Here is a 25,607-nt window from a genome sequence, read left to right as displayed (position 1 = left end):
TGATACAGCTTGATAATATATACCATAAGTCGATATATGACCTAAGCCCAACAAAAACAATCAAAACCAGACAGTAAATAACCCATAATGTGTATTAATATTTTAAGTTCTTTCTTAACATTCTTATCTTCGTAATCGAAACATTTTCTTATATTTATGACAGCAATGCCATTAAACATAATCAAAACGAGCACATCCCCAATGTAGTAATTGCTTTAAAAATGTTTCTTGGGAATTCAAAAACTAATGATCTAAACCTATGAACACTAGTATATGTTTTAATTTCAGTTGAAGCATATTCTGACAAGCAAGTTTGTTCATATGAGTACAACACAGACAAGCCAGATAGACAAAAACTACATGAAGGTAACAGCAACAAAATAAGTCAAGTCTTTTTTTTTTCTTCCTTTCAAAACCATAAGTCGATATAACTGCATTCTCACTATCAAAAGGACAAGTTCTGTTCCTTCACTGAGAAAATCGGTTGTATGTGGTTCTATCAAAGTGAATATTGCATCTCAAATTTTCAAAAAAATATTCAACGTTTTTTGTTTTTGTTTCTTTTTTTCTTTTTAATTAAGTATTGTTTATCAGCACAGCTACGCTTGTTAATGTTGCTGTATCTAAATCTTCTGTATTAGGAAGTCGCCAACGTCTTACTGAATAAATGACACCAGTGGCCTCGTCACAAAGATAGTAAAAATTAAACTAAATATTATGAATGAACATTTATTCGAATTTGGTATTGCAAGTTCTGGATAAAAACCAAACGCTGATTTTTTCGTTCTAAACTCTTCTCGGAGAAAATAGGAATAATATTAAGCAAAATAAAGGATTAGCTGTATCCACATATAACCTTCGAACAACCTTTTCCTCTCTGCTTGCACAGCGGTTGATGGAGCGATCAGAAGTGGTTGTTGACATGTTAGACGAAGCATTTTCAGATTTATGTCAGAAACACACAATATTTCTGTTGAAAGCAACGCACCTGTTCTGTTGGCTGCATCTATAGACTTACAGTAATACTTGATGAACGGTTTTGACATGCCACATGAAGTATTTACAGATTTATGCCAGAGATACACAATAGCTGTTAAAAGTAATATGCTGTTCACGCGGACTGTACTTTTAGACTTACTCTAAGCCAGAGAATTGATAGTACTAGATGAGGTGGTTGTTGATTTGCTTGATGAAGCATTTACTGATGTGTGGCTTAGATAATAATAGCTGTTGAATGCAATACAAGTGATTCACAACTTTCAACGGTAGAAGTTAGTGGATTGATGGAGTGAAATATTTTAAAAATTGTACCAAGCTTGTTGAAAGTCATTCATACCACAACGATTCTTATAAGTATAAGATGATTAAGCCAACATCTGTACAACATCATTGTTATACATTGCTGTATTCGGTTATTGTAGATTCCCGTTTGTACTATTGACTGGTATTTTGTTTAAAGGGCTAAAGTCAACACTTCAAGAAAAATTTATGAAAATTTATATCTGATGCCAATATCATAAAACACTTATTCAATAACTTGGCGGTCAATATTCATTGCTAGAGATCGCAAGAACAGAGAGAAATAGTTTTGACTATTTATCGGATAACATTACAGTAAGCGTATACTGTACTTGTATACTAAAACATATATATGCACTTAAAAAGAATATATTCTAATTCTTATAGATCAGGTATATCAGAAGTTCAGTGAATGTGACTTTATTTCTTTGCTGAAATTTGATTTTAAAGATGTTAAAAGCAGTAAATCCTCCATTACAATTTCCTAGAAATAAGCAGTGTGTTCAGTTTAACAGTCTGGTTGTTTTAAAATTTTTGTCTGGTATGAGCGCGCAACACCCATAGTCATTCATATACAGCATATCAGTTTCTTGTGCGAAAAAATAATTTTATTTTCTCACATGGAGATAGGATGCTTTCAGCTAACTGCAATATAAGCATTTGTCTAACTGTTAACCAGGCTTGATGGTGTTTTTGTTTATTAAGAACTAAAACAATTTGTTTCAAATGAAATTTATATATGGTCTCATTTTGACAATTTTGTCGTCCAGTTTTAAATGTTCCAAGCTGTTGTGTAATGGAGTCGTATTGTAAGGTCTTATAAAGCCAACTTCTGGTTCTTTTTCCTTTATTATTTAGGTATCCTTACACGATTTCAACGCAAAGAATGCCCAGTTCAGAATCCTTCCGCGTTACAAAGTGAAGTCGGAGGGTGAAGTGGTACGTATCGTCTTTCACATTATTACTTTCGTATTCTGTGCTGAAAGCAGAACTCATAATTAAGGTAACTTTTCAACTTGTCCAATTAAAATTAAACAGAAACTACTTTAATTAGTTTTCTTGTTTTAATTACTACATGTAATTAAATGTTTCGACTGAAATTCTTCAACATTAAATGAAAATAAACAGTGAAATTATATTTTTTGTTTTCGTGCTGAATCAGAAGCTTTCATACTGATGAAGGTGTCTCCACCGGAAAACTATTGAAATAAATCGAGTAATTAAAGTAAGGATGTTTACAACAAGGATGTTTACTTGTATCATCCCTTTGGAAGAAACGTACATATTATTTTAATTAAGTTTATGTATTTTGTCACGTTTTGCGTTCAAATTCATTTTAGTTAGAACATTTTATGTATCCATTTTTTTCCCAAACATTATCTACGTACTCTGGAGGAATGCAAATTAAAACAACAAAATGATATAAAGTAACATAATGGACATAAGCCATTGTCCTTATCGTGATTGACAGAAATTGTGCGATCTGACTGCAGTATAAGTGTTAATGAATTTCTGAAAATAATTTAGAATGCATCTGTAAATCATTGAACCTTTCGATGATAATATAATAAAACAGCTATAAAGTTTCACTAATAGAAATGCACACGAAGTAAACATAATTAATGGCATGCTCCAATAGAATAACACGGGATTTAATCACCTCCATATCCCAGAACATCGAATAATATATAAAATGAGTGGGTTGCACTATATGGCTATGACAAGGAGTACTTTTGAGATTTTCTATTCACTACATGAAACAGTCTACAGCAAACGAAATTAAGTTCTATAATACCAATTTATCTTCTTACAAGAAACGCCTAACGTAAAACACTTTACATAAATTCAGTAGTTAAGTGTATACTTTTTGCGATAATTCAGGACCATTCAAACACACACTTAACCTCCGCCTATCTAACTAATCTCTGGCATTAGAGTATGTAGAAAACTATATTTCCCCTTCATTTATTTTGTGTCCTTTTGTTGACCTGACAAAAGGCAGTAACATTAACATTGCCTTCATTGACAGGTTCATTTGTAAGATATATAGTGTTTTAAAGTGTATTAATACATTAGATTTCCACAACATTGAACCAAGCCTAGTAGTAGTGTATGATAGTGTGAACATTACCTTTCATTTCAGGTTCAGTTGTACGATCAGATAGTATTTGAAAGTGTAAAATCTCCCGGTCATTACTTCCACGCCAGTGAACCGCACCAACTAGATTACAAGTCACACGGGTAAATGAGTATTTATTAATAACAGGGTGCTTTTACAGCTGTAATTTTCCAATGAAAATGATTATTTGCCTGGTTCTGATGCGCATGCGCGACTGAGAAATTTTAGTAAAACTGTACCGTTAAGTCATATTTCACTGATGACATAAAAAGGTGCAGCATCAAGTGTGTAAGCGTTCTAGATCATTTGTAATGCTTGAATCTTTCTAAATTCTTACTAAGATAGTGGACTTGTATTGACATGTGAATACTTATTCCCGTTAGGCACTTTGGCATTCTTCTGACGTAAAATATTGCTCAACTTACACATGCCTTTCCATAAAATTAGGAGAATGCCTATATTATATACGGAGAAATGTAGTTTGCAAATTGTCATTACGAGTCCGTTACCTTAAACGTTTCAGATTTTTTATTCCTGTTCTCATCAGTTTTTTTTTCTTATTCTGTTTACATGCCTGTCTTTTCTTCTATCTATATATTTTTGAAAACTATTCCGATGCATATGTTCTAAGAAATCAGAATGTTATTCATTTATTTCTTTTATCTATCAAAGCTGTAAATTTCAATGATTTTGTTTTAGTTTAAACTCTTGCCTAGTTTGTGTAGGTAATGGCTGGTGCTATCTCAGGAAGAAAGAACAAAAAATAGTTGTGCATATGTCATACCAATCTTTATCTTATTTTTAAAAACTTACTATACTACTTTAAGGTAAGAGCATGAGATGTTTACAAAGATTATCTTAATTTCATAGGGAATATTTAATTCATGGAGGTAGGAAAGGAGAAATACAATTCGACTGTCACTACACATGATAAGACCCTCTCCTAACTCATAGAATGTACATAACGATTGACTTATTATCATAAAGGCACTATCTAACTTACAAAAAGTACTTGATGACGGTCTAGATTGTCTTATCATAAAGTCGCTATGTAATTAATGCAGTCATAAAGTTTATATTAAATCACAAAGTTAGAAATGTAGCAAAACGACTGTCTTTATATTGTCCACAAAATTGTTGTAACAAGTAAAAATTAAATGAACACTACTGTCTTAATTAAAGCAAAGGTACGAAATCTACGCAGATAGTGTCTTGTTATTATATAGTTGATGAAACAGCGTAAGAAATGCACGCAAAGATGTCTTGTTATTATAATGTCAGTATTTAATTCATAAATAATGTAAGAAGTTTTCGCAAAGACTGTGATGTGACCATATTGTCGCCATTTAAATAATGAAGTTAGGGGTAAGAAATGTACACAAAGACAGTCGTGTTATCATAAAATTTTAATAATTCAAGTTAGGGTAAGATAAGTTGGCGAACACTTGTTATCAAGAAACACGTTAAGATACTAGGTTTTTTTCTGATTGACTATATAATACATAAAGGTACGGTATGCCATATACACAAACATTGCTTTGTTATTATTTTCCTTCTGGACTGGCACCAGTGAAGGTAACATATTCACTTCATACTTGCATCGCTAAATAATTTACAGAATATCTGCATTTCCGCGGTAAGTATTCCACGTTTTTTGTCAGAACAGTGCCTGCAAGAACGATGCATAAAGAAGTTCCGTCATTGTTATGATGTCAACAGTTCAGTTAACATACCATTGTGTTTTTACAAAATATGTTGTCTTGCTGTGCATCTATGTAAAATACAGGTGACGTCGTATCGCTTTTCCACTGTATGTGTTTAGTTTGTCAAAACAATGTCTGTAAGTGGCGAAACGAATGCTGTAAAACGTTTTTTCTGTCACGATGTAATCGCATTCATGTTATATGAGCCGCGCCATGTGAAAACCAACATAGTGGGTTAGCGACCTGCATGGATCCAGACCAGCCTGCGCATCCACGCAGTCTGGTCAGGATCCATGCTGTTCGCTAAGAGGTTCTCTAATTGCAATAGGCTTTGAAAGCGAACAGCATGGATCCTGACCAGACTGCGTGGATGCGCAGACTGGTCTGATTCCATGCTTGTCGCAAAGCCACTATGTTGATTTTCTCATGGCGCGGCTCATATGTATATTATGTGTAAATATTGCGTTGCACCGCATTTCTGTCATAAATGTTTGCTGTTTATCAAAGCAATGGCATACTGTAACAATGTGTTGTCCTCAGTAAACATGTAGCTGTGTTATAATGAACGATATATTGTTGTTGCTGTGTAGCTGTGTAAATGTATATCTTGCTTTGTATATACAATGTATCAGTCAGTTTGCTGTGCAAAGGTTAAAAACCGTTATACTGTTGGGTATGTAAAGAAAGGTTTTATATGATTAAGAGGGAAAGTCAAGTTTTCAAAGCGCATACCTTATCATATTGATTTTGTAAATTAATAGATACATCATCATGTGCCGGTCTGAGTTGAGACTGACTTTTTGGTATGGTAATTGCTTCAGAGATGCGTATGTCATGATAAAAGCTTCATTTATATTGCCATTTACATGTTAATTGCTAACCTAACAGCGGAAATGGGTTGTTGTACAATCAACAAAGGCTATTGAAATGTATTTATGCTTGGACAGTTAGTACATCAATGTATTTTTAGTCGTGCAAAATGAATAAATGCCTAAATGGCCGATATTTTCATTTTGTGTATCATGTATGAATGGTTAAGAATGTACTGAGTTGTTGAAGATATTATATTCCAAAATTTAAGATAAGCGTAGATTTAAAATGTTCCTGATATTAATATTAACAGGCTTTTCTACAAACATATTTTGTGCCGCATTGTTATCAGCATCATATAATTGCTCGACTATATTTAAATACAACTTCCGTATCTACGGATTACTTTCGCGTCTGATTGAGGAATGTATAAGTATTTTCCCCAAAAAACGAGTTGGTAGTAGAAGCTATATTGCACTCACTTTGTTTTTCTCAGAAACTTTCAAACCTTGCCATTAGATAACCGTACGTGCGCATACAGCAAAGTATACAAAGCAGCCTTGCCATCTTTCCGCTCGGTCATTTAAGTCTCATACGAGTCATTACTAGACAGTTTTATACATCTAAACATTTTAAAGGATTACTTTATTTCAAATGTTAGCACTTCAAAGTTCATTCTCAGAATGAAAAAGTTCTAATTATCGTAGTTTAGCAATAGATATCTCTTGAATAACAATATATTTTACAACACATTTTGCTAAAAAAAGAATGTCTTGTCCACTCTTATAAGCTAACTTAATTACTTCAGGTCAGAGCTGAACCTTGGTGTTGAGAGGTCAAGTTTTACACTGATAGGTAGTTACAGGGAAACATTGGAGCAAGAAAGATTTGTCAGGGTAAAGAATACCGGTGTTTATGTGTTTATATCATCATTTCATCATTAATATCTAACGAATAAATATGAGTTCACCTTAATGCAAGTCTTCAGAAATGTAAATTTGAATAATATAAGTTTAAACGAGTCATGCAAACATTCTGCAGTGTAAATTCTATTTTGATGTCCCACTATATCGTTATAACTCCACGCGTTGGTACTCCAGCTGCTCTACGACAAGAAACGCTTCTAGTGTTCTAAGTATGACATGTTTAACTTTGAATAAGAAATGTTTTACCTGAATGCTGGTCTGTCTTCAGATGTTATATTTGAATAACATATTTTAAATACTTCATGCGAACACGTCCTTGCGTTAATTCTTTTGTGTTCCTTGGATGTCCCGCTACATTGTTGTCGTCCATCTGCCTGTATTACTGCATAATACGTTCATAGTATCTTGCAAGTAAGCCATGTAAACAGTAGCGTTCATTTATTTTTTACTTGTTGCAACAATTTTGTGGACAATATAAAATATTAAATTTAATGAATAATTGTATTGAAGGGAGGTTCTGTTATTCGGCTGTTTCATAAAGAGTTGGAAGCTTATCTTGTTGCCGAAGGACTGTTTGATGAAGGAGTCACAGAAGATGGTACGTTTTCCATTATTTTAAATCTTTATTCATACTTATGTTTGTATTACGGCTTTTATATTAAGATAATTCATTAGCAAAGAAGTTGTTTGTAAAGTAGTCGTTTAAACTATGTTAGATCTGAATGTGTATCTTTTGTTTGCTTTTGGTTCTTACAGAGAACTACTTTAACCATAAAGTATGCTAACTTGTACTCGATAGTCTTAAGGAGGCAGATGCCTACTTGTTAAGTTAAGATTCAACATACTATTGGAACTCAATTTGAAACAAAATTGAAACATACGGTGTCGCTATTGTATTTCATTGGAAAAACGGTAGCACGCGGCACGTGTTTTGCATACAATTGTTAGGCATTGAAATGATTCAAGATATTAAAACAATGGTATTGAAATTCAAATTTCCCTTTCAGTTCATTTCCGCATACGAGTTATCGACCAGCACAGACCTAAGACATTATCACCATCAACTTCCGGTATAACATATTGGCAGATTGAAGCTGAACATAGTATATTAGACGGTAAGAGAAACTCTTGTTTAATTAGATTTTTTTTTAATTTCCATACTTACTTTGCCTAGTAATTTTATGACCACACATATATAATTTCTCAATTTAAAAATATTTTTCTCGAAATTCTACACTATTATATCGTTAACAACGTGGTAAGTTTCGTAAAAATAAAAATATCCAAGTTCCTAAAAGTTCAAACGAGCAAAAGTATATTCATGGTAAGTTGAACATTTTCAAACACGCCTTGCTCTTGCAGTTTCAGTTGGGATATTGATTAAATAATGATAAGTTCAGAAAAAAAAAGCGTCACACGGCTTTTTGTAAAAATATGCACAAAACTATATGTAAAATTTTCAGATTGCAGTACATGTTTTTACTTTGCTGGGTTTTCGAATGAAAACGTGTAAATTGATCATTTGTGTGAAATCTGTCGAATGGCAAACATTAATGTCTCCATATTTCTCTTTCGTATTACAATCTCCAAGAAACTAATATTCAGTTAGTTGTCCTCAGTAAGCGCAAAGATATATTTCTCTTTCATCATAATCAGCATTGTGTTTTTGAATCGTTTGTAGATTAACCACAGTGCATCACCTACTGACTTTACACAACAGGAACATTTTTTGCAGACACCGGAAATTATGACGTAGTTGGATATAAATTTATGCGCCATGTTATGTTAATTAAAACCTGTAAGAAAAATAGAAATATAGTTAGTGTTAATAAGAAGCTTCCAAATGTTATAATATGTGGGAGTTACTCTCACCAGTAGCAGAAATATCAGATCTTGCTCTGTCATCAAATAATATTTATGACATAGGTCACGCATTAGTGAGCTTTTCCATGACATTTCCTTATGCCCTATTTCATTTCAAAGAGAGCATGCTGGCAATAGGGCCATAAACTGACATTTCAATAACTTGGAGCGACACTAATTTATCTGTATTTATGTATTCATATAATTTTTCCCTAAACCAACGAATTCCTATGACGTCGGTTATCTGTTCGGATACTGTTGATTTATTAGAAAATAGATTTTCTGCTTGATGCAACTACAATGTTTTTAATTGAGAGTCAGCATGGTGGAGTTGTTAATACCCTAAGTCGGTTCACATCTAAAAAAATTCTCGCTGTTCAAGAATGAGGTTTTCCTTTGATATCATGATATTATATTATTTTGCTACAGATCTAATTTCTATCTCTTGTCATTCTATGTGCTTAACTAGATTTTTATATGCAGAGATATGTGATTAAAGGGTGTGAATGGGATTCAAAAGCGTAGTGAGAGCTCATGAGACTTGCAAATATGGTAGGACCCTCCTAAACTGGAACCTCTGAATATCGGAAACCCCTCTGAACAATTTACTTTATATAAACACCCGCCACAACTTCTGAAGATTTTATTGCATTATTTGAGATTTGCTTGCGACATACGTAAGAATATATGATCACAGGAGCCTGAAATTCAGTAAGACACCAGAAGTCTATCATTAAAAGATACCCTCTATATATAAAATAAACGTAGGGCGTACTTTTTAAAAGATAGATTTCTACAGTCTAGATCTAATTGATAGAATCAAGACTCCTGTGAAATGATGTATAAGTAGAAAAGCAGATTGAAAAATACGACTTCGGGGGTATGTTTGGAGTGTTGCCAAATATTGACACAATTTTACAAGAAATAATTATAGCGGAGTTAAAAGCTGTTCACACATATGGTGGTCATAATTCTACTATGCTGTGAAAAAAAACGAAATGAGGACCAGTTTCAACGACAGCGTTATATTTTACAGGTGACGTACTTAGATGGGAACAGCAAATCCGCCTACGTCACATGCTGACGAGGCTATATTTGTGTATAGACTCTCGTAGCGAGGTCTCACTCATTGCTGATCCGGCTGATCCAAGAACTGTCTTCAGGCTGCACTCTGTTCTAAAGGTTTGTTTGCATCTTTTTGTAGCTTCCTCATTGTATAGTTTTCTGTGATATCTTTCAAAATAAGCACTGTTACATCATTTGTACGATGCTCCGGAGTTCAATCTTCTAGAAAACTAGGCTTAAATTATTCTCTTATATATTTGCTAATAGTTTTTTGCTCTAAGGGCTGGAGCTTCTTTCTTGTTTACTTTAAAGTTAGGAAGCATCTTCTTGGTTTACTGTAAGGTTCTGAAACTTTTTTGGCTTGCTTTAATGTGTGAACGCTTATTCTTTGATTACATTAAGGTTTGGGAGCTTCTCGTTTACTCTAAGGTTAGCAGGCTTCTTCATGCCTGTCGTTAGGGTCTGTTAGCTTCTTCTTGGCTTTATTTTGGGTTTGGAAACTTCTTCTTAGCGTACTTAAAAGCTTGGTCGCTTCTTCTTGGCTTACTCTAAGGACTGGAAGTTTCTTCTTGGCCAGCTTTTAGGTTTAGAACTGCCTTCTTGACTTTTAAAGATTGGACTCTTCTTCCTGATTTGATTTATGAGTTTGAAGCTTTTTCTTGGCTTACTTTAAAGACTTTAAGATTTCTTTATGGTTTACTCTAAGGTTTGAAAGCTTTTTCTTGGCTTTCTTCAAGGTTTTGAACTTCTTATTGGTCAACTTTAAAGTTTGGAAGCTTGCTCATGGCTTACTTCAAGGCTTTGGAATTTTCTTCTTGCAAATTATTTTCTTGTTAGCGGTATTGGTATTGGCAATTGCAATGCATGGCAGAATGTCAAATAGTCTTTTTGTTTACTTTAGGCTATATACGATTTATTAATTACATACGGGCGAATCAAATAAAGATTCATGTTGACTGAAAATATTTACAGCGATTTTGTGCCAACTGTTTAATATTTTCTTGTTAGTACAAATTCATTGCCGTTGGCTAGGCATTGCGGCAGTAAATAACAATTCGACGTACATGTGTTTCTTGTCAAAGATAAACTAAAGTACCAACCATGAAATGCCAGGCTGATTAATTCATATAAAAATATCAATTAATTCTGGTTAGTTTATTGTATGCTTAAGACATGCACGTGCAGTCTGAATTTCATGTAAAATACACCTGCCAGGAACAAAAACATTAAAGCAGATTTATGTTTTTGCGGGGGTTTCGTGTTATTTCTAATTAATTACAAGGCATCGATTAGATTTTTAACGGTCATTAACAAATAATCTGGCGCATGCCCATTGCAAAAATCTGGTATCCTGAACGGACAAAAACATCTTTGCGCTGCTCCGGGACAAAATAATCAGCCTAACTATACGCATGTGCTAATTGTTAGATGTTTAGTTTTTGCTTTGTCTGAGATGGTCCATCTGTCCTCAGCAAGTATATATCAGGTTACACAATGTATGCAGTATCAAAATTCTATCATAACTTGTGTCAATACTGCCCAAAGTAGCTGTTAAATAAGCCTTTTTTAACGTGACAATACAATTAATTGCAATATGTTTTATGACACAATTTATTTAGGAACAGGACGAGATACAATATGAAAGCTATGCAAGAATAGAACATGTCCTGACAGGATGTTGGTTGCATGCTTTGAAAGGTAAGTCACAGATGCCAAAGACAAAACCTTTTCTGTTAATACGTAATTGACGGAGACCAAACAATAAGGAAAACAAATAATGAATTGAAATTTGTTTCTTATCCTTTGTCACACAGACTTTTATTACTTACTCATTACCTGTGCACCAATATAAGATTTAGTAAAGTCAGCAATTTTAAGAAAATTGATGTAAGCTGACATAGGTATGAGTATTGGCAAACTGAAGTAAAAGTGAAACATTGCTACAAAATAATCAATTATGTCAGTGTAAGTGAAGTTAATATATAAGCATTATGATATAAAAATTGAAAGCTTGCTGGACAGTATGGTTTTCTGTGAAATGCATGGCAACGTGCAGCCGTATCAAATTATTTGGTCAAACACCTACCTAGGTCTGAGAACATCTGCTAAACGCTTCACAGAAGAAACATTTTGTTTTGTTACCATAATAAAGTTCCACATGTGTTACGTCTCGAAAGCATTTACAGAGGGAAATGCGTTAATTAAAAGAAAAAGCAATTTATATATATTTGATCTGATATTATATCTGATACTATTTTCAGATGAGGATTATGAGAAGAGAGAATTCCGTAGTAATGACCAGGAGATGTCCATGTATGGGCTACGGTGGGACGGCGCTTCAACTAGAAAGGTATTTCTTCTGATAAGTTTTTACTTGCGGAAGAAAAAAGGTGACAGTAATGGGCTCACGAAACATAAACATGTCATGGTGACATTCTTTAGATGAATATCCGTCTTATTCTTAAATAGGTACAATGTTCAGATGGGTTGCCATGATGTATATACATAATTGTCAAACGTGCTGCCATAAACTGTATTTATCTTTTATCTATAAATGGAATATTTTTCGTTGGTGGTCAAAACTGATAACTTTCACTGCAAATTTTAGCGTTTTGTTCCCATCAAATCTAAACATTATTATAACCATCAGTATGATAATATTTTAGTTAAGAATGGATAGGGAATTCCTATAACTTGTAGAGATTCAATAACATTCACTTTTCGTAGAAACCTGCATGTATTAATGTATTGACAGCAGAATTAATATGATTTTTACCAGGTATCGGCAAGTGGAGAGAGCATGTATGACGACGCGTACACGATCCAGATGGTTGAAAAACAAGACGTTATGAACTTCAATTTTGTAGCTGGAATGGTTCCCTTCCTATTCAATTTGATTAACGATGTAAGTATGATACGCTAGAACCATTCCCTTCCTGTTTAGTCAGATTAACGACGTAAGCCGCCGCGTTAATATGGCGTGTAAATATGAAAGTTGCATGAACAAAATTGCCTTTATTGATTTCTGTACTGAGGAAATTAAACTGATTGTTTTGGTTATTGACGTCAGTCAGTATCTCGTCTGTAAATGTCTGAATGGGTTTTAATACCAAACAAAGTGTGGTTCCAATAATATTTCTTGCTAAATATGACAGCCGGTAGTATTGTTTATTGATATGGGCGATGACTGTTGTCCATTTATATGTTTTAATATCAATCACATGGTTTTGTTGGTTATATTCATCTATACATCCTCCGCATTTTGTTACATTGTTTCGTTTTTGCAGTCCTACACATTGTCCTTAAACATGTCTACCTTTTTGAGAAATAGGTAGGGTGGCTAGAAGAAAATAGGATCGGCCAGCTAGCTGAACTACCATATATGTGTAAAGTATGTTTTTTACTCGTTATCAATTAATTTTCATCCTTTGGGTGTTTGTTTGCAATCTAGTTTCAGACAGGGACGCCGTTAACAGCAAAGAAAACGCACGGCATTATTGCGGTAAATTTTTTCTTCAAACCTTCGAATACGGATTGTTAATATTACATTTTACATAGCTTCCATACCAAATTATATAAATATAGTTATGCACTTTTAACACAGATCATTCTATAAGTAGGTGCAGAGTCTTTAAACATTTGACTTACTTAGAATTTGATAATGTTAAATAAGATTAAACACGACTGTGTTCACTTTAAACAGATCTTTGACCAAATGTGTACGTTTTTCTTTTAGAAATGGCAAAGAAATATAATAAAATAAATTATATAAATTGCTGTCCACTTAGTCATATTTTATATGAAATTATAATTCATTTGATTTTACAAATTGATGTATTTCAGGCACTGAAAGAATTAAAGTATTTCATGACAGTCGATGGACAGCCGGACAAAGACAGACAAAAATTAATGAGAAATCTCAGGGTTGGTAATTTCTTTAAGACTTTTGTCGGTACCCTTAAAGTATGTTTGATTAAGTTCTTAATCAACAAAGACGTGTAGTCCATTTAACCGTGATTTTTTTATTTATAAATGAAAAAACAGACGTGAAACATGCTAGTGTTACTGAATTTTATTGTTATTCTTTTTTAATTGTTTAATTCACTTACACAACAATTGAGCTTGTTTCATCTAATTACCAAATTATTATTCCATGTATCAAACGATTTTGTAGTCTAAAACATCATGTAAAAAAAGAAACAGACAGAAATATGACAGTGTTGCCTAATTTTATTGTTTTCCTTATACTAATAATACATGGTTGAGCTTGTTTCGTATTATAACCGAATTATTTGCCACACACGTCGTACATACCTACTCAGCAAGTTATCTCTATGAATTGTTCGGTTTCGACAGTATTCCTCACCTTAAGTCAAAGTTATCCTAAAAGCATGTAACATGTAAAATTCGGTTTCAACACACAAAATAATATGTTCATCCATTGAAAAAAAATAGAATAGTAACGAATTTACAGCTACCGTTTAATTATTTTAACTTATCTTTGTAACCATTCTGTTCATTAGGTTATAGATCTACTAGTACGGTTGCTCCAGTGTCCTCTTAAAGATGGAGATGAAGAGCCGCATATGATTCGTATCTTCAAAGAGGCGTATGACGTCCTTCATGCATACATGATTGGAAAGAGCAGGAAAAATGCTCTCTACTTTGCCAAATATATCGACTTCTTCCAGACACAATTCACTCAAAAAGTAATGATTTCAGTACTATATTTAGGAAATGATAGTACAATATTTAAGAAATAATATATTCAAACAGTGGATTTATCGTTAAATACAATCATTCTTGAGAGTTCAATTCACGCGGGCGCATATAATAACGCACATCTGAACGACAAACAATGATTTTATTCAACGGTAAATCATTGGTTTAAGATAATTCTATTTGGATTCTCATTTGGTATGAAAGATTGCTGTCTACGTGCTTGACGGCAAATATTTGCCTGTTTCGTATTCATTTTAGTGTGCTGCTATGAAGTTGGACGCGATGTCAAAAAATTTGTGACGTTCCAAACGTTGATTTTATTGCGTAATAACCTCAAAGTTTCGGCCTTCTTTGCTTTTAGACAAAGTCATACACGTTGAGTCGTGACAAAATTTCATATATAATCTCGATATGTGACAAGTAGTTACTGTTAATCTAAACACATATGTTATTTTCTTCAGCAAATGATTGATGTTTAATACCTTTCTTTTATTTAATTTTTTATCAGTGAGGTATATCTGAACTGCAATAATAGAGTGTAAATATAATTATGTGAAATATTACTTATTGTAAACTGCCGTAGGTAAACTTACAGTTGCTTTGAATAGTGTCTCATAATTGATAGTTTGTTTAATGATAAGAAACAAAAGTCATATTTAGGAAAGGTCTATAGTGAGTAAAATTATGTCTTGTAGATGTGTTTGTTTAAGGAGATTTTCAAAAAGATATGTCTTATTCTAAGGAATATCGTTGGAATTATTAGATCGTATTTAAATATCGTGAGTATATATTTTATTAGGGTGGTATCGGCCTGTATGTGGCTCAGATGATTGTGGAGTTGATAAGAGACAAGAGGAAGATTGTAGACAGAATAACCAACCATCATCTTGACATCTACATTGATCTACTCAGAAAACATCAGGTAATTTTCGCTTTCCCAACCCCACCGATCTGAATGCATTGACCGCTGTCATTTCTACTATTTGCTTTGAAAATAGGAAATGCCAGCCATAAATTGAAGTGTATCTGGTTTAGTGTTAACATGACTGTGTGATAGTTGCATCCAAATGAAATGTGTACGTATATACGCTAAGCATGCTAATTCTAAGTACATCCTTCACTGTATTTCAACTATTAAAAATAACTCGTGTATAAAATCTTAGGAGAGTTTTCACCCTAACAGTGAATACTAGTATATGTTATAACACATTTGTCTTTTAAATGTATTAATAAACTGCACGTAACATGAAAATAAATAGAATATTATAAAACGTTTGATTTCAGAACTACAGATTTCTTGATTTGTTGCAAGTTCTTTGTGTATGTGACGGTGTATCAATACCCAACAACCAGACATACATCACAGAGAAATGGCTTCGTTCGTACAAAGTACGGTTAAATTAGTTTTATTGTTCTTTTCCCGAATTGCTTTGCATTTCCATTGATGTTATGACTTTTATCATTTTCCATAAACAAGGAATTCTTCATACTCATCACAGTTCAGTTAAACAGCACTTGAGTTGAATGATATGATAAAGCAGTTGATATAAGCTAACAGTACGTCCGTTTGTACTATTATGAACCGTGACAAAATAATGAAGCCATTGAAATATCACTATGTTTTACTAAAGATACCTCGCTGCACAAGACTAGTCATAACTTGTCTGCATAAAGCAAATAAATCGGGTTTTCATTTGAACCCAAGAACCATAGCTTTTATTCCATTACGGCCAACTATTTGCATCACATTTAAGTTTTGTTAGTGCTTTGAAACTGAATCTTTATCCTTGAATTTTTCCCTGGAGCTTTCAGCTCTAACATCATTTTTATGTTAGTTTCTGTTTTGAATTTTGTTTATCTAGTATATATGAACATTTAGTTCATACTAATTTATCTGAGCTCGATTGTGCTTTTTTAACCACTCGCGAGTACGCTTGCTGGAAAAACCAGTACTGGTGTCATTTGAGAAGATGTGATCGTGACCGCAGTTGAGCTCGAACCCACAACCGCAGACACCTTAACCACTAGACCAACGTTCCCCTTCTAATCACTATTTCAGAAGATATGCTATTGGTTAACAGTATCTTTACACATATAAATAAGATAACACCATCATCGCTGTCGTTTTTGCACTGCCTTGTTGGGAGTTGTACCGATAGCTTGAGGAGTGATCGGACGTGTTTCTGTGTCCATGCAGATACGCGTTTGGCTCTTGACTCTGGCTTAATTAGTTAAGGATAACATGGTGTAATAGCCATATTTCATAATTTGTAACTGGATGGTAATAATTAAATGAAATTTGGACACTTTAAAGACAATCAAAATTAAAAACTTTTCACCGTGAGATTTTTCAATTTTGTCATTTTTTGGGGAGATAATCGGTATTAAAGTTAACATTGATGCCTGTGGGAAATATATAATTTCTTTGATTATGAGAATCTGAACTTGAGTTTCGAGAAAATTTGCGGTAGAAAGCTGCATTATATGATTCTGATACAAATATCAAAAGGAAATCTAAAATTCCCCGTAGGGAAAAGGAGAAAATCATTTTTTTTTCTAGTTTTCAGTGGAGATAACTCATGAAAAAAAATTATAAGGGGAGGTAATCTAAAGGAAATTTTTGAGAACTTCTGTCAATATAACTTGTCAATATGCACCTTATTTCTATATCGTTTGACATTTTTAAAGCTTAAATTATCAAGTTGTGTGTACGCTTTTGGTGAAATTGAGGCCTATTACACCATGTTGTCCTTAAAAAATATTTCCAGGACAGTGTATACTTGACTGATCGTGGACAAAATATCAACAAGAGGCCTAACATTGTGTATGTGTCTACAAATAATACACAGTCGTGGTGCACGTTACATGAGTTTGTTAATGTAAGTACCTGTAAATTATTTTATGTTATATTTCTTTAAGACGCTTTATTGTATTCATTAAAATGCCATTCTAAACCGATTTTGTATAATTCACATTCCAACTGAAACAGATATTCTGCGAGTACGAAATTCTCAAAAAAAACATAATTTCGGAGGCGAGTTTTGTCACAGTTGTCATTTATGTCTTTGCAATTGGTTATAAAAGAGCCACAGGACCAACTTTCAAAGAAAAATAAAAGTGGTGTCATTGGAAAGGATCACGTCGCTGTAGGTGTTACTTACATGGAGGGCAATTCTTCAAGAATATCAGTTTGTAGGTAGATAAATATAACACCTATGTTTTGTCGTTATTTCCTAATATAAACTATTTTCTCAACGTTATATTTTTATGTATTGATTAATATTTGATATTATACCAGCCCGACAGTGTGGAGTTCAACGAAGGACAATATGAATTCCTCATTCATCAACTAGAACTTTTCAAGTCTCTCACTTATGTAAGTTAACACATATATAATATAATTCAGCTATAATTATATACACATATTCTACCAACATGTGTTGTTTGTTTGTTTTTTTGGTTAATATTTTCAAGGATGTAACAGTAAATAATATATATGTCTTCCAAAAATAAATTCAAATATAATGTGTGATAGTTTTCAATAACATTGACTTTTTTTAATACAAAGCGGTGTTATAGTTTTGTGTTCATGCGCATGCTACATGTATTGAAACATTCTCTCTACTATACTAGTATATTAAAAGTAAACATTTCTCTCTAATTTAGTGTACAGTGTATTCTCTACTACCCTATGCTTTAGAAAATGCTATAGAAGTATTTTTTTTATCTTTTGCATTTTAAAGATATTAAATTGTTCAGCCGAAGTTACGGGATTTTCTCTGACCAAACGCTGAGTAAAAAGTGTCTTATTCCGCATAAATTACAATTTCAGGGACGAAATGACTTTGCAATACATGTGATAACAAGAGAATTCGGATATTTGACATGGGAAGACGCATTTTTATGTATCACATCAGACTTGTTGCCAGACTCGATAAGGGCGAAATACTGCGAGCTCATCATAGGTATTCTAATTTAGTGTATTTGGAATTACTTAAAACCAGTCTTGATCTGTTCTATGAAAATTCGCGTTTCTATAAGTGGGAAAGAGTCCTCCGGTGTGGTGTGGGAACAATGTTGACAGTCACAGTTTGATATTGAAATAATTTTGTAATATCTTTAGGCTTAGCTTCGATTGCGATAATGTTAATAATCAATTAACTGATAGTCGTGTCGTTAATTATGCCATATTTTCGCCGAAGGTAAAACAAAATCAGAAATGGTAGAGCATTTGATTAACCCCTGCCCTGCTACTGGTCCATCATTCAATTTTGGCAATACCATCTGTTATTCGAAGAGGAGTTTACTGAAACTTTACTGATTGAATAGCGAGCCGTGCAGTCTGATCATGGTCTGCACTGGTCGCAAAGACAGAATCACTTGCCGCCAGCAGGCTAAAGGTTAAATTATAAGTTTGCTCTGATATTATTGTCTCCCACCACACAGTGGTGAGGGAGACATATTGATTTACTCCTGTCTGTGTGACTGTGTGTCTGTCTGTCACAAAGCTTGTCCGCACTCTAAGTCGAACATTTCTCATCCGATCTTCACCAAACTTGAATAAAATGTGTTTGCCAATAAGTGCTTGGCCAAGTTCGATAACTAGCCAAATCGGCCCAGGCACTTTGGAATTATGGCCCTTGAATTACCAAAAACGCTCAGATTTCTTGCGCATTTTTGTAAAAGTAGTAAAGGGGTCCTTTTGAGGTCAAAAAAGCGCATGCGCATGTGCTCTAAGTAAACAGTATATAAAGACTGACTTACTATTTAGATGATTAGGCAGTTGTGGGAGACATGCGCTTTTCTTAAAAGCAGCTCTAGTTTTATCATGCATTTGAGATAAACAATTGTTCTGTTCACAGGTTTGTTTGTTGATGTTGGGAACAACTATTCTGTTCTGGACAATCCGAACATATGTTTTGTGTACGAATATGTCGGGTCAAAGGACTCGGAGAGAGAACAGAGTCAGTTTGTAAGTAACCTTAACATAAAAGAGGCAAAAGATTAAGCTTTGTTTCTTTTTCTCAAAACATTACTTTGTATATATATCTTCTTTTTTTGCTAGTCAATTATATTTATATCATAATACTTTTAAATTATTTCTCTTTTTTGTATATTTTAGGTATGGGTATTTTTCGTAACCGTTAAAGTATCAAGAAAACTTTTAAATATATTCAACCAATCGAATTTAAGCAGTACTGTTTTATGTACATGTGTACATCTATTATGCTATTTGAATTTTAACCCATCGAATATTAGAATAGTTCCCTGGATTATTTGCCAGTCATTCATTGTTAAATTCTTACATATTTTCATTTACAAAAGATGTGAAAAATTAGATTAGCAGTCTGACCGTGCCCTAAATCAGTAAAAATATGTATACATTTGTTTTCTGAAAATCTTCATTTTCTGCTAGATTTCTGCTTGATTAGAAAGTTTTGTGCGCACCCTTTTCCCAGATATGCACTAACGGTATGTGTTACTAATATTTAGCAACCGACTGCAGGATCGTCCGGTGGCTCTCAGGTAATATAAACGCACAGTGCTTATCCTTTTTTGTATATAACCCTTGGAAGACCATTTCCTTCTTTATTCAACCATATCCTTCCTTCTTGCAAACAGTTGATGCATGTCAATATTATCTGCACTGATTATGAGCAATCTATTCTGAGCAAATTACAGTGATACAAACACTCAACAAAAAGTTCAAAGACCAGAATATATATGTAAGGAAGATACTTTGTTAAAATTCAAAAGATTTTTGTTGTGTTTCGTTCGTGTTTAATGACAATTACCTTGATAACGAATTTTGATAATATGTACATATGTATTGAAGCTCCTCTCCGTCTTATAACTGGTCTTTAATTCCTTTTGTTGCGTTGATTGTAGGATACACTGTTGCACATATCCTCATCTTATCAAATATTTATTCATACTGACGCTGTTCATTCAATTGCAAATACTGCGTTTTATAAAACTTGCACGAAATTTACTTATGAATCGCATGCACCTTTCCGCTGTTTTGTCAATTTTTGTTACAGTAATTGCAAGTAAACCATATGACATATTCATCATTATGAATTTTTGTAAATGACATTCGTTGTTACACGTGTTGTACCATTCTTTATATAGGTTGTTAAGGATTTGGTGACCATCTTCCCTGTGCTGAGGGATTGGCTAGCTGAATTTCTCAACTGTAACTGTGTGATGACCGCCTCTGATATAGGCCACAATCTTCTTATAGAACAGGTTTGTCTTGTTTATTCTCCATAGTTATCTATGCTATGGCCGTTTCTATAATAGACCACAAGCTTCTAATTGAACAGGTTTGTGTCTTGATATTGTTTTTAAAATTGTTTTTAGTGCGACCATAAGCCAAGTTTACTGTCAGCAGATGACATTTAAAGAACTCCATATTCATGTTTTGATATTTGATATTGTGTACCTTACTAATGCTTAGAAAAGTTGATGGCTTGAAATATGTAATGAATTATATCACTGTTAAAACAAACGTCATTTTGTATGTTGACAATTTATGTAAGAAAATTGGCATTTACGAAATTTGCGTTCAAATGCATACAATTTCACAGTGAGCAATGTATAATTATTCAAACCAGTATTAGATTTTTATTTATCTTTTTTTAGACAAATATTTACTCAGTCAGTGTGCTCTTTTTTGGAAAGCTTAGATTTGCCATTGTCCGTCCGCCTGTCAGGATGTCCGACTGTCAGTCTGACATTTGTGTTGCGCATATCTCAAAAAGTATTAACTGTAGAGTCATCAAACATTATAGGAATATTGGTTGTACACTTGGGGTTTTACGTAGCCTTTCCCCACCCCGCCTCACCATTCCCACCTTTGGAAAATATTGTCTCTTTACTCTTTCCTTTTTGTTTTGTATCTTGTGTTTCTTGATAATGTTTTGTAGTACCATTTACCTCCCCCCACACCCACTCTACCTCAGCTCCCCACCGGCAACCAGCCCAAAGGTATTTTTGCTTTTCGTTCAGTATTTTACGTATTTAGCACTGGCAATATCAGCCTAAAGACATTACTTTTACGATTACGAAGATAATATATATGTTTCTTTGTCTTGCATTGTCAGCATGTAATATATAACCATGCAGTGACAGTGAGTGTGTATCTGTGGTGGGGAGGGGGGAGGGGGCACATTCATTTACATTATATTTTCTCATACTGTTCAAGACATTGTGTCAGAAATCACTCGTCTTTCTGTGTCGTCTGATTTATGTGGAGAAGTTTGGTAGTTACTTGCGGAGAACAGGCTAGTATTTGTTCAGAATTCAGGAAAACTGGTTAGGTTGACTGCCCACCGTTACATAATTGAAATACTGTTGAAAACCGGGCTAAATTCAAAACAAATAAAACTGTTATCTCAATTAAGGTGCTACGGTTGTTGCAACATTTAGTTAAATTCGGCTACTACAGCGACATCGATGACGTCAGACATCTTCTACAGCCCTTGCTCAGTCAGCTTGATGGTAGACATGACGTACCCTTCCCGAAAGACAAAAGTAAAGGTACGTATGGAACAGGATTAACCAATTGTCCTTGTCGCAAATACTCATAAATGAATAATATACTTATTTCAAAGGTTGTGTAAAAACGGGTTTTGAATTTGACAATGAAATTATAGTATGACATGCACAACATAGGCTTCGTTGTGTTTAACCCATTATTGTCAAAATCTCCTTACGATTATTTGTGAGTTTGTACTTATATTTTTTCGGTATTTCAAATTGGTGTTTTCAGAAATGTCAATACTGTTACATATATATTGTCTGCGTTTTATACAATTACAAAGAAAGACAATTTTAAAAGCACAATGTGTTGGTACTGTCATAACTATGAACATTGCTAATATTACAAACATCTTAAATAATTCAACTTCAACTGTTTTTATAACAAAAATACTTAGCAATGTTTTTTTGTCTTTTTTATAATGATGTCTCATATTTGCTACGTTTTATTTGAAACATCATAGTCAAAGTAATTCGATTTCAGGTTACTCAAAAGAAGGACAAAAATCGGTGAACAAATATAGGGAGTCGGGCAGGTTTGAGACTAGCAAAGAGTCAGAAGCCATTGTGAAAGCAAAATATCAGTATGACATCTTCTGTCACTTTATCTTTTATCTTAAAACGGTTCGTCATTCAGTTGTTTCTTTAATTGGTCCAGTCATGTAATTCATTTCAGAAACAAATATACGGATGTTTACTTTTTTCATTTGTTTTCAGTAGCAAGAAAAATGTTCAAAGCAAGCATTCGAAAGAACACGAGAACCCAATATAATTTCCTACAATTCATAACTATCAATAACAGTCTTTAAAGCTGTTTATAATATTACAAAACCCGAGGTATTGTACTAATACTGGGATGTTTTACGATTTTTATATCATTTTCATTTGAAAGTTAAGGTGAAATAATTCTGCCCTGAGGTACAACAGTGTAAACCAGTAAAACATTGCTTTTGTTTCACTTTTACGATAGAAGAATGCATGTTTATGATTAAATGTCCGTGCTGACGTACTGTATACCTACTTCTTTGGTTTCTTTTATACGATAATAAAGCGTATTTATGATAAATCGAACATAAAGTATGATAAATATATTTCTTTGGTTTCATTTTTACAACAGTAAGACTTGTTTATGATCAATAGGACATAAAATAATGTAAAAGTGTGAAAATAATATCTGTTTTATTACAGGGCCATGGAAGTTCTTGATCTTCTGCTTACTTTCCAGAGAAATATTCGTTTGAAGGTAAAAAGAAACAATATGTCCTAAGGTTGTGAGGGTATTAGATCGCATAAATGTCTTTATGAAATGCCAATCTCTTTTTATTGTCCCTTTCTCGCTTTACGGATGATTGTATGCTAAATAATGGCCTTTTTGATGTATCTTTTGTAAACAATTTCGGGTTATCAAGCGGAATGAAAATATTAGTTGATGCAACCGCTAACACTTTATTATGTTGAATAAATAGCTCACTGAAGAAATGTGACTTTTGTCTGGTGGCATCTATTACAGTCTCATTAAGTCAATTAAATCGACCATTAATTTTGTGATTCAATTATATTACTTGTATTTCCGATCCAGAGAAATCGTCACGTTTAACTTGAATTGGCACATAAATCTATGAATCATTTATTGGATGTTTTCTGTTATGAAATGTTCTTAATTAATTTGGTGAATTGTAGAAGCCACAGTTATTGTGATTCGTAATTGATTTAAAGTCATATGATATTGAAAAATACGCCGAATTTAGCTTGAATAAAGAATCTTTTGTGAAGTAATCAGAAGTGACTCTTTTAAAACGCAAATGAGAAAAATGTCTCTAATTAAGAAATGTTGTTGCACGCTTGTTTTCTAGAGCAGTCGTACTTAGTGCTTTCTGTTACATTATATGTATTGTATTGCAGACATTTGTTGAAAAGTTTAAGGTGGCGGAACTGAGTTCACACAAAAAGCGAGGCCAAACATCAGTAGAGCCGTTGCTGTACGAATCTTTTAATCCTATAGATACATCCAAGTAAGTTGATGTTATGCACGCTGGAACGAAAGAAAATCACTTAAAACACGTAGGAACCATTAAAAAATAAATTGCATTTAAAACTTAAATGAAAATTTCAATATATATATATATTCCCTTATTAATTTAAATACTGTAGAGTGTAATTATATTTTTATTATTAAAGAATCTTCCCCGAAGTAGGGTGAAATTTTTCAACATGTTGATTTCCAACAAGTTTGGCAAAGAATTTGTATATGACACTGAAACTGTAAATAAGTGCTAGTATATGCCATATACTAGTATATAATCACCATTATTTCAGAAGTGTTCCAACGGTTAACTCTCTTCTGTACAATAAGTTTGGTAATTAGAATATTTTGCAAAATTCATTTGTCAATATGTTTGTACCTCTAATCTATTCCCGGCATTTACATTTTATCGATTTTTGGGAGATAAAAATCGCATAAAAAGTGTGAAGGAGTCGCCTTTATCTATAGTTTCTTGCATTATCATTCATCTATGACTTATTGATGTTGATGACATTGCTGCGTCATGATTTATATATAAATGTTTGCATTTTGTATTTGTAGAAAAGGTATAAGGAAGCAGAAAGAGGTACTGAAAGATCTGAAAGACATGTTCCACGCATCTTCCATCTTTGAAATAGACAGCACCACCACAGTATTGATGGTAACTTCAAATATTTGTTACCAAATATAGGATAACTAGCTTTACGTTGTTGTATACTGTAAAGAATATATTTTGTGTTCTAATTTCGTACATTTATTCCACAGATAGAATTATAAGATTATTGGAAACGTGCCATTTGTCATGCATGGAACGTCCCGAGCACACTGCAGTATGCAAATTGTCACGAAATAACAAACATATTTGCTAGTGAAACAAAATTTGAAAACATGAAGTACTGAAAAAAACCTAAGCTTTGGTCTCTTCTATTTCCATATTTGCCTGATTTCAAGTAGAACAGTTTATCTACGTTATTTGGTCGTTTCTATTTCTTGATTTGCCTGATTTCAAGTAGAACAGTTTATCTACATTATTTGGTCGTTTCTGTTTCTGGATTTGCCTGATGATTTGCCTGATTTCAAGTAGAACAGTTTATCTACACTATTTGGTCGTTTCTATTTCTGGATTTGCCTGATGATTTGCCTGATTTCAAGTAGAACAGTTTATCTACACTATTTGGTCGTTTCTATTTCTGGATTTGCCTGATTACAAGAAGAACAATTAATCAACATTATTTTATGGTTTCTATTTCCGGGTATATTTGATTACAAGTGGGACAGTTCCTGTTACGTGTAGAGCAATTATCAACATTATTTGACTGGTTCTATTTCAGGATTTGTCCGACTATAAGTACGATATGATGGTCATGAAATCCTTGGATATTCTAAATAAACTGTACTCCTCACAAAGTGACATGTTCCGCCTGGCACTGGAGGCTCAGGTGAGTTACTCTTGACTGATATATATATATATATTACAAATTAAATCTTGTAATAACATAATGACATATTATTTAATAGCCATTGATACATCTCTT

General features: G+C 33.3%; 1 protein-coding gene across 12 annotated transcripts in view; it reads left to right on the top strand.

Moving 5' to 3' along the window:
* The window catches only part of LOC123549917 (inositol 1,4,5-trisphosphate receptor type 3-like), a 277,938-nt gene that overhangs the window by 215,663 nt on the left and 36,668 nt on the right, over positions 1-25,607 (top strand). For 9 of the 12 annotated variants that reach the window (XM_053546447.1, XM_053546443.1, XM_053546446.1 and 6 more), the window contains exons 6-32: positions 289-366; positions 2,158-2,238; positions 3,443-3,540; positions 5,037-5,054; positions 6,740-6,827; positions 7,368-7,455; positions 7,865-7,972; positions 9,757-9,902; positions 11,405-11,483; positions 12,047-12,135; positions 12,565-12,690; positions 13,237-13,287; positions 13,629-13,709; positions 14,309-14,494; positions 15,307-15,429; positions 15,792-15,896; positions 17,276-17,386; positions 17,806-17,883; positions 18,340-18,472; positions 19,370-19,479; positions 20,640-20,756; positions 21,914-22,049; positions 22,534-22,633; positions 23,238-23,292; positions 23,952-24,061; positions 24,634-24,733; positions 25,404-25,511. In XM_053546447.1, coding sequence (XP_053402422.1) covers positions 289-366; positions 2,158-2,238; positions 3,443-3,540; positions 5,037-5,054; positions 6,740-6,827; positions 7,368-7,455; positions 7,865-7,972; positions 9,757-9,902; positions 11,405-11,483; positions 12,047-12,135; positions 12,565-12,690; positions 13,237-13,287; positions 13,629-13,709; positions 14,309-14,494; positions 15,307-15,429; positions 15,792-15,896; positions 17,276-17,386; positions 17,806-17,883; positions 18,340-18,472; positions 19,370-19,479; positions 20,640-20,756; positions 21,914-22,049; positions 22,534-22,633; positions 23,238-23,292; positions 23,952-24,061; positions 24,634-24,733; positions 25,404-25,511 — 2,703 coding nt within the window. The remainder of the gene's footprint in view (positions 1-288; positions 367-2,157; positions 2,239-3,442; positions 3,541-5,036; positions 5,055-6,739; positions 6,828-7,367; positions 7,456-7,864; positions 7,973-9,756; positions 9,903-11,404; positions 11,484-12,046; positions 12,136-12,564; positions 12,691-13,236; positions 13,288-13,628; positions 13,710-14,308; positions 14,495-15,306; positions 15,430-15,791; positions 15,897-17,275; positions 17,387-17,805; positions 17,884-18,339; positions 18,473-19,369; positions 19,480-20,639; positions 20,757-21,913; positions 22,050-22,533; positions 22,634-23,237; positions 23,293-23,951; positions 24,062-24,633; positions 24,734-25,403; positions 25,512-25,607) is intronic. The other 3 variants (XM_053546448.1, XM_053546439.1, XM_053546449.1) reach the window with 1 other exon arrangement.

Source organism: Mercenaria mercenaria, chromosome 6, assembly GCF_021730395.1.
Source record: "Mercenaria mercenaria strain notata chromosome 6, MADL_Memer_1, whole genome shotgun sequence".
Classification (NCBI taxonomy): Eukaryota; Metazoa; Mollusca; class Bivalvia; order Venerida; family Veneridae; genus Mercenaria; species Mercenaria mercenaria.
Note: the sequence above shows the minus strand (reverse complement) of the source record. Positions and strands in the feature narration are given on the sequence as shown.